The 9,925-nt window shown below is 32.4% G+C and overlaps 1 protein-coding gene across 1 annotated transcript; it reads left to right on the top strand.

Annotated features, from left to right (window-relative positions):
- Positions 1–2,593: 2,593 nt before the first annotated feature.
- Positions 2,594–3,738, top strand: LOC106302345. The gene is made up of 2 exons (XM_013738872.1): positions 2,594–2,879; positions 2,927–3,738. Exons 1-2 carry the CDS (start codon positions 2,594–2,596, stop codon positions 3,736–3,738), a joined length of 1,098 nt encoding a protein of 365 aa, XP_013594326.1.
- The last annotated feature ends 6,187 nt before the right edge of the window (positions 3,739–9,925 follow it).

Genomic DNA, 9,925 nt, shown 5'->3' with positions numbered 1-9,925 from the left:
GTTGGCAGAAAAACAAAGAAAAGTTGAGAGAGAAATATCGAAGCGAACAAAGAGAACTGGTTACAAAGCATCTATAACTCATTGTTATTTTCACTTTTAAATATTATAATAGGGAATTTGATCCAAAAAAAAATACTATAATAGGAAAAAAAATGATTCAATCCACCTTTATTTCTTCTTCTAAAATAGAAATTGCTATTTTTTATTTTAAATATAGAGGCAAAAATAGCATTCTTCTATTATAGAGGTATATTTTTTAATTTACAAATAATTCTTTAACTTTTAAATTTTTATAATTCTAACCAAAACAATCATTTTTTTAAAGAAAATACAGTTTTTGTAAACATAGAATCACACTTCTTTTTTAAATAATAGTCTTTTAAAGACACTTTGGTTTAAACAAATGTATAATTTTATAAAAATCTTGTAAAAGTTAAAAATAAATAGGATCTCTTGAGAATATTTTTTTAGAGGCAAAAATAGAGGAATACATTGGAGAGAAACACATCTATATTTTTGAGTTGCTCTATTTTAGAAATAAAAATAGAAGAATACATTGAAGATGATCTTATAGACAAAAAGTTTAAATACTAAAATAGACCTTAATCCGCACAACCGTGCGGGTGATTATTTTTATTTTTACACACATAATTAGTTATTTTACATGATTAATTCTATATATTTTAATATTTATCATATTACTAATTGTTTAATATAACATTTTAAAATAAAATATTTTTTAGTTCACATGCAATAATTTAATTTATTTGTTTTAAATATTCAGTGATAGCATATATTTTACATAATGTGGTACAAAATTCTATATTGAAAAATCTTATTGGCTAAGGATAAAAAAATTAATTGAAAATTATTATATTAAATTAATATCACAAATCTAATACAAAATTGTGCCTGAGTTTAGTTATAATTACAAAATTAATTAGATATATAAAAAAAAAAGTTAAAATGAAATATTCATTTAAATTTTAAAGAAACACAAAATTAAGTAAATATTTAAAAGTTTTGTTTGAGTAAAAAATAAAATATACATTTATTTTAAATAAATACAAAAGTAATTAAATATTTAAAAGGTTTATTTTAATGAAAAATAAAATATATATATATTTATATTGTAAATAAAAAGATGTGAGAAAGTTTTTATTTGATTGGTTTGTTTTAGAATTATTCAAATTATACAAAAATTAATTTAAACAATTTTCTAAGGGTTGATCCAAATAAAAAATCACACATGAATTAAATCATGACTTATGTTTTAATAGTATTGATTGATAATTAGAAGGCCAATGTTAAGCCACTCAATTATGATGTTTGATTTGCCAAATTTATAATTCATTTTCAATCATAAACGCGTCTTCATTCAAAAAGCGTTAGGGAATCGTGAAATTGACAATAGTACAGCTAACATGGAGAGACTATTCAATGTTTTGGCAATCCATAGTGAAAATATAAAGTTGAGATTTGCCTAAAGGTTATTATAATTTAATTTGCAGTGACATTCACAAAGATATTTTACATGAGATTTGCAATTTGTATAATTTAGTAGATCACTCTGAAATCTTAGATGATTTTAATGTTTTAGGCAAATTTATAAACGTTCATACTATAATTTTGCATTGGAATTCGTAATATTACATGAAAGTATGAGATTTGATTTGTGTATAATTTATCAAATGTTTCTAGAACATCCCAAAATCATTTAAATTTCTTAAACTATTCTTGTCCAAACCATTGTCGTATTTTTTGTTTGTTTCTTATTAATATTTAGTTTCAACAATTGAATTCATCAAAAGATAAGTGGTTTCTCCAAGACCATTGAACAGTTAAAGTCAGGACCGGTCATGAAATTTTAAAGATTGTAAGCAATTTAATAAAGAAGTAAATGGTTTAGAGGACTAACATTTTTTTTATAAATTTGGGGTTTTAAAAACTTTTTCAAAGTTTTGAAAGTTTGAAGTGAATGTTTTATCAGACTTTTGGTCCAGAACCATCCCTCGTTAAAGTAGGAGAGAGCTTTCCGTGAAAGTTATATTTTCAAAAGAAAATTCAGTAAAAATGTAAATAACAAAGAAGCCATATGGCGTAGTAACTAAAAACAATTGTCGGAGTCACGCAAAGCTCAAGTTCGTTATAGTTCCTTAACTATAGAGGAACATACTAGATGAAATCAAATTATATCAAAATTTATGTGGTCATCATAAGGTTGGTTAATTTAATAGATTAAAAATGCTAGTTATCTCCGTTCAAATGAGATATGATTCCTCGACACATACTGCACGTGAGTATTTTATTTCATTTAATGTAAAAACTGGAACCAGATAAACTGGTTTATACATAATTCCTTTTAGGATTAATACATCTGAAAATCTTGAATTATGTACGCACCAATTTCACACTGAAACGAAAAACCGAGTTTCTCTCTCTAGAATATCCTTTCTAGAGCTTCAGTTTCTCTTTCGTGGTTTACTCGATTAGAAAGAACTTTAGACCAAAATCTCTCTCAGATTGTAAACTTAACTATCATCTCCTTCATCTTATACCTCGAATTTCTCTCTGTTTCTTAAAATTACCAAATATGTCTTCTGAAATGGATAGAGCTCTCTTAGCCTTATCCCTCAAAGATGATGATGATGGCCTTTTCACTCTACCAAATCTCCCGCAGTATTTCGCAACTGAAAGGAATGCATGCAGCTTAATAGGACGACTTCTTAACCCAGAATTTCAAAGGCTGCCAAAATTGATCCTCGATCTACCTAGGAGGTGGCAGAAGGCGGAAAGGGTCAGGGGATTTGCTCAGACTAAAGAAAAATTTCAGTTTGTGTTCATGCATGAACACGATCTTCAGGAAGTTCTCGACAAAGGCATGCAAACCTTTGATGATTGGGTTTAGCAATTGATCGCTGGGTAGAGAAGCCTCCGCCTGGATACTTGCAATCAGTGTCGATCTGGGTTAGAATCAGTAACATTCCAGTCAATCACTACACTAAAGAAACTATTTCTGAGCTTGGAGATCTCATCGGGCATGTTGAAAAAGTCATATTTGATCCCCGAAAAACCACAGAGGCAAGAGTCCTGAATCTCCCAGGTGGTGAACAGACAACAATATGTTACTATTATGAAAAAGTACAGAAACGATGTTACCATTGTCAGAGATTAACGCATGCAAAGGAGCGCTGTCCTTTTCTAGAACATGATAAAGGATCTAGAGATCAATCAACTGGTTTCATGACTATCTCTCAGACTCCTCGTCCCCAACGGGTTCTTGAAGTTAACGATCCTCTGTTTGGAGTCTTAAAGGAAGATCAAGTTGGAATTAATCCTCTCTCCGGTCGCCCACGTATTGCTCCTGAGATTCTGCAAGAGATGTGTAATTATCTACTAGCTTCAAGCTCTAAAGACAGACATGTTCGAGAACAAAGAGTCATTGCTTCAGTGAAAGATGCAGAGATGAATCCGGCCACACAGAGATCAGTGATGCAGCTCATCTCCACTCAGTTGTTTACTTCAGACATAAACAAAGGAAAAGGGATAGTTTTCTTATATGATAAAGAAGAAAGAATGGGTCACTATTTTATCCCTAACCCGCAGCCTAAGCTTATGGCATCGGCAATCTCCTCAGGACAGACGCTGTTCAACACTACAAGTCTACAACTAATGTTTTCTGTAAACTGTCGCTACCATCCCTTCAACAGCCTCAGGAGAATCAAATCAGTCCTCTGATTACCTTCACTGCTGAACCTTCTAGCTCCAAGGAGAAGGTTATAAGGAAGCCGGGAAGGTTCAAAAGAATTTACAACTCTCGCAAGAAGTCTTAGAAGTTATCTCAGCCTCAAGATCACCAAGAGGCTACTGAAGGAAGTGTGAGCAAGAAAAGGAAAGATGAAGATGATTTGGCAGGTGTATCCAAAGCTGCAAAGAGAAATGCACCAAAGATGGTCCGGTGTGAGGGACCGTCCAACGCGTAAATGAGCATCATCAGTTGGAACTGCCGGGGACTGGGGCGTACTCAGGAGCTGACAGTTCAACGACTCAAGGAATTGCGTAGTGCATACTTCCCTGAGGTCTTTTTTCTCATGGAAACAATGAATTCTCGGAATACTCTAGTAGATCTTCAGGCCTGGTTAGGATATGATCGTCTATTCACTGTCGACCCTCTAAATATATGTGGTGGTCTAGTTCTTTTTTGGAAGAACAGTGTAGATGTAACCTTTCTGTATGAAGACAAGAATCTTTTGGATGTACATATTATCTATGAAGGAAAGCAGTTTAATTTGTCTTGTGTGTATGGAAATCCTAATGTCAGTTTTAGACACATTGTTTGGGAACGTCTAACAAGGATTGGGGTAAATAGGAAGAACAGTTGGTGTATGTTTGGGAACAATTCGGAAAAAACTGGTGGACCTAGAAGAAGTGATTCCTCTTTTGTTCCTTTCTCTGATATGCTTGAGGGATGTGGTATGTCTGAACTTCCAAGCTCCGGAAATAGTTTTACTTGGGGTGGTAGAAGAAATAACCTTTCGATCCAATGTAAACTAGACAGAGCCTTTGGAAACAAGCAATGGTTCAATCAATTCCCTGCATCTAACCAGGTCTTTTTAGCTAAAAGGGGTTCTGATCAAACTCCTTTCCTCTCAAGACTCTTACAGAGGGTCCATCATATTTGATAAAAGAATGTTTCACAAGCCCTTAGTTAAAGAAGCTATACATCTTGCTTGGAATAGACCAGCCTCCTATCAATACTCAGTTTCGGCTCGTATAAGACAATGCAGGAAAGCTTTAAGTCACTGGAAAAAAGCTAACAAAGCAAACTCTCAGGAAAGAATTACTAGCTTGCAAGATGAATTGGAACATGAAGAATCATCAATGAACCCATCATATACGAAGATCAGCAAACTCAAAGGTTCTCTTATTTTGGCCTATAGGGACGAAGAAAACTTTTGGAAGCAGAAATCTAAAGATGACTGGATTTTATATGGTGATGGAAACACCAAGGTGTTCCATACTGCGGTCAAAATATCAAGGGCAAAGAATCAAATCGTCAAACTCATAGACAAGAATGGCAATGCACAAAGATCAGAAGCATCGAAAGCTCAGGTTGCAATACAATATTTTGGTGATCTTTTCAAATCTTCAAACTCGGAAGATTACTTTACCATGCTAAGAGGTTTAACTCCAAGAGTCACAGAGAAAATGAATCATCAGTTAATCAGGAAGGTGACATCTGAAGAAATCAAAGAAGCACTTTTCTCAATAAAACCGGACAGCGCACCAGGGGCTGATGGTATGTCTGGTTTTTTCTTTCAGTCTTATTGGGACATTGTTGGTGAACAGCTAACGAAAGAAGTCTTGCAGTTTTTCGACTCTGGTATTATGCCTACTGAATGGAACTACACACAATTAGTCTTGATTCCTAAGAAGATGAATGCAACTCTTATGTCTGATCTCCTACCGATAAGTCTTTGTTCTATCATGTATAAAACAATCTCGAAGATTATTGCATCAAGACTCAAAGAGTTCCTTCCTGATATCGTTTCACCTTCACAATCTGCTTTTGTCTCGGACCGGCTGATCTCCGACAATATCATCTTGGCGCATGAAGCCATTCATAGTCTCAACACTCATGAGTTTGTCTCAAATAATTTTATGGCAGCCAAGACTGATATGTCGAAAGCGTTTGATCGGGTTGAATGGAATTATTTAAATGCCCTGCTACTCTCTCTTGGTTTTCACTCTATTTGGGTATCTTCGATTATGGCATGTGTTTCCTCTGTTCAGTACTCTGTTCTTATCAATGGGCAATCTCATGGATTAATATCTCCTCAGAGAGGTTTAAGACAAGAAGACCCCATCTCGCCCTTCTTGTTTGTGCTTTGTGCCGAAGGATTAACCTATTTACTCAACCAAGCTTCTGATGAAGGTCGTCTTCATGGTATTCAATTCTCGAGAGATGGCCCAGCTATTCATCATTTGTTTTTTGCAGATGATAGTTTGTTTCTCTTTAAGGCAGACATTCTCCAATGTCAGGCTTTTCAAGAGATCCTACAAAAATATGAAAAGGCTACAGGGCAAGTCATCAATTTAGCAAAATCTTCTCTCACTTTTGGCAAGAATATTGATCCAGTGCTGAAAGAACAGATTCAAACTACTCTTGGGATTTTGTCTGAAGGTGGAGCATGTACATATTTAGGCTTACCCGAATGTTTTAGTTGATCTAAAGTTCAACTCCTAAACTACATTCAAGACAAAATGAAAGGAAGGATGTCTAGTGGGTATACTAAATTTCTTTCGCAAGCCGGGAAAGAGATTATTTTGAAATCAATAGCCCTTGCCATGCCCATTCATGCCATGAGCTGTTTCAGGTTACCTAAAACGACTTGTAATAATCTCACTTCAGCAATGGCTAATTTTTGGTGGAACTCGTCAGAAGATAAAGGCAAAATACATTGGCTGAGTTGGGACAAGCTTTGTATCTCTAAAGACTTAGGAGGCATGGGGTTCAAAGACATTGAACTCTTCAATCAAGCTCTTCTTGCTAAACAAGCTTGGAGAATTATTTCTTCTCCATCCTCTCTCCTTAGTAGATTTCTCATAAGCAGGTATTTTCCTAATAATACCTTCCTATCTGCTTCATTAGGCTCTCGGCATCCTATGCTTGGAGAAGTATTCTCTTTGGTAGAGAATTATTGAGAAAAGGTCAAAGAGGAGATGGTAATTCTTTATCTGTCTGGTCTTCTCCATGGTTAGTTAATGGAGATCGAATGAGGATTCCCCTTATAAAGAACATACTGATCGATCTCAATCTGAAAGACAGGAGCTTAATTTTGGATAGTTCTCAAACCTGGAATCAAAATTTGTTAGATGATCTTTGTTTATCTACATGATAAAGAAATCATTCTCAAAATCAAACCGGTTACTTCTTCATCAGACTTTTACATTTGGAATCATACTCGTTCTGGTGAGTACCCGGTGAGATCAGGTTATTGGCTAGCTGAAAGAGAGGCTAAAAAGGAAGCTTTTGTTAATGGAAACACTCTTCCATCTCTGAATGGTATCAAGGAATACATATGGTCTCTTGATACTAAACCAAAAATCAAAAATTTTCCCTGGAAAGCCATTAGTGGCGCCTTGCCAGTTGCTGATAAACTATCTGAGAGGAACATGAAGGTTGATACATGATGCCAAGTCTGTGGTTTAGAAGGTGAATCGGTAAATCATGTTCTCTTCACTTGTACTGTTGCTAAGCAAACTTGGGCATTGAGTAACTTTTCCTCCCCGTCAAGCGGATTTGATCCTAATTTAGTTCTCAAACATCTTCTATGTGTTAAAGACGAGGAAGAATCACCTCATTCCAGAAGAAATCAGAAGAGCAGGAGCCTGGATTCTGTGGGAATTGTGGAAAAACCGAAACACTTTCTTTTTTGAAGGTACTTTAAACCTAGGACCTCCATTCATCAACTCAATCTACAAAAATGTTGATCATTGGTTCCTTATCAAGTCTATTGAAAAACAAGAAAAACTGATTGACTTGGAAAAGAAAAAGAAGAACATATTTGGCTGGAAACCTCCTCATATCTCCCAGCTCAAATGTGATATTGGTTGTGCATGGGATAAGATCAGAAGGCAAAGTGGAACTTCTTGGATTCTTCGTAACAGAGAGGGCAAAGTTATTCTCCAAGGAAGAAGATCATTCACCAACATCCGGAACAAACAAGATGCTTCTCTAGAAAGTTGGAAGTGGGCTATTGAATGTCTAAAAACACTTCATTACAAATCTATCATCTTTTCAAGTGAAGATCACGATTTGATTGGAGCTATTTCTAAACCTCAAAATTGGCCTTTTCTTAAGTTCTACCCTTCGAATATTTTACCACTTTTGAACGATTTCCAGGACTGGAAAGCACAATTCAACTCTCGTCACAACATCAAAGGAGCTATGCTTATTGCTGAAAGTGTGATTAAGGAAGATCTCTTTCAATCTTATATGGCTAGAGGACATCCTTCTTGGCTTAGTAATCTTTTTGTTTAAGTCAAAATCCTCCTCTATGTCTATGCTTGAAATTGATCCTTGTAGAACACTCCATGATTATCTTTCTATAAAATTCTAGTGTTAAAAAAAAAATGTACGCACCAATTTATGGTGTTTCAAAAGAAAAAAAAAGTGCACACAAATTTATCTGGTTCCAGTTTTTATGAACTAACATGTGGATTCCCTATATATTAATTCTCGAGCATTACAACATGTTTTGCTAGACATGTGTTATCACTATGATGATTATTAAAATCCTAACAAAAATAAATTGGTCCAAATAAATATATATTATAGTTTTTATTAAATTAACTATCAAATTGATTAGTAGTGTACAAAAGAATATTTTTCATTTCCGTAAATAAAAACTATGGAATTGCCTAATATAATTAACATAATATGACAATTAATTATTACGAATAATACATATTTGATAACAATTTTTGTAACCTTTCTCTTTTTTTGTTTAATTTTATATTATTAAAAGAAATAAAACAATCACATTAAGCATATAATAAAAAAATAATTTTTTTCGTATATGTTATATTTTGAATTTTTTAAACCGACTATAAATTACTAAAAATGGTAAGAATTTCACATTGAAAATTTTGTGATTAGTGGTTTAACTTTTTTTGTTCAAGCAAGATACAAATGATCATAAATCATATGAATATGAAGTTTCATTAATAAATATTCATATTATATATATATCATTTAAATTAAATTATATACTCTAGAAAAATATATAAATATGTTAATTTCAAAATTTTCAGTGAAAAATTATTGAGATCTTAATATTTTAATTTTGAATTTTGTATTAAAAAATCTCACATTAATGTTTTTGTGATTAACAGTTTAAATTTTCTTACAGCAAATATACAAATGTTAATAAATTCATATGAGTAGAAAGTGTCAATACTAAATATTTATATTAAAATATACTATATATATAACTATGTCAATATCGTTAAATTTTAATTGTTTACCATATAAAATAAATAAAATGATTGTTTTGATTTATTTACCAAAAAACATGATTGCAAATTAACAAAAAGTATTGATTTTGATTTATGTGCTTATTCTAATGTATATACCTTTATGTATACAAATTATTTTTTAAATAGGTGGTTTTTAATATGTTATTTGATCCTCACAATCCCAAAAATACATTTCTTCAAATATAAGTAATTTTTAATATTGGAAGCACTATATGCATATTATTTAATTCAAATTAAATAATTTAGTCTTTATTTTTAATCTTAAAAAGCTTTTAATGAAATATTATGACAAGATTCCAGTCACCTCCTTTTGAATTTGTTCGAAGAATGAGAGATTTAATCATTTGCCTAATATTTGTTTTTCCCTAACACCCTATATAGCTATTATAATTGTAAGTATGAGAGATGTGAGCTATTTTTATAATTTTTCTGGGTTATTATTAATAAATCAAACAATTCTTAGTTTATAAATAATTTACGTATACTAGAATGGTAAAGTATTATATATATTTTTTGTCGGTATACTCTTAAGTAACTAAACTTCAAAAGCGTAGGTTAATAAAATAAGTAATTTGTTTCGTTGTTCTAAAATTAGATGATTTTTTGACTGAAGTAGTGAATATATACTAGACAAACATTTATATTTCGAGTCTAGACTTATATTCTATAACAACTTGATATAGTAGATTTGAACAATAATATGTGAATAGAATTTGCCGGTTATTTGTTTCAAAAATTTGATTCTTAGATATGTATCTGGAGTGGAGCTAATTGTTTATTTTGACACTTATGTAATTCACCGAATTCAAGGAAGAAATAAGAAAAGAAAAGAAACTAAACTCATATCAATGAAACAGAAACGAGAACGAAAGCACAATTTTAT

The sequence above is a fragment of the Brassica oleracea genome, chromosome C7 (assembly GCF_000695525.1).
Source record: "Brassica oleracea var. oleracea cultivar TO1000 chromosome C7, BOL, whole genome shotgun sequence".
Taxonomy (NCBI): Eukaryota; Viridiplantae; Streptophyta; class Magnoliopsida; order Brassicales; family Brassicaceae; genus Brassica; species Brassica oleracea.
This window is presented reverse-complemented; position numbering and strand designations above follow the sequence as displayed.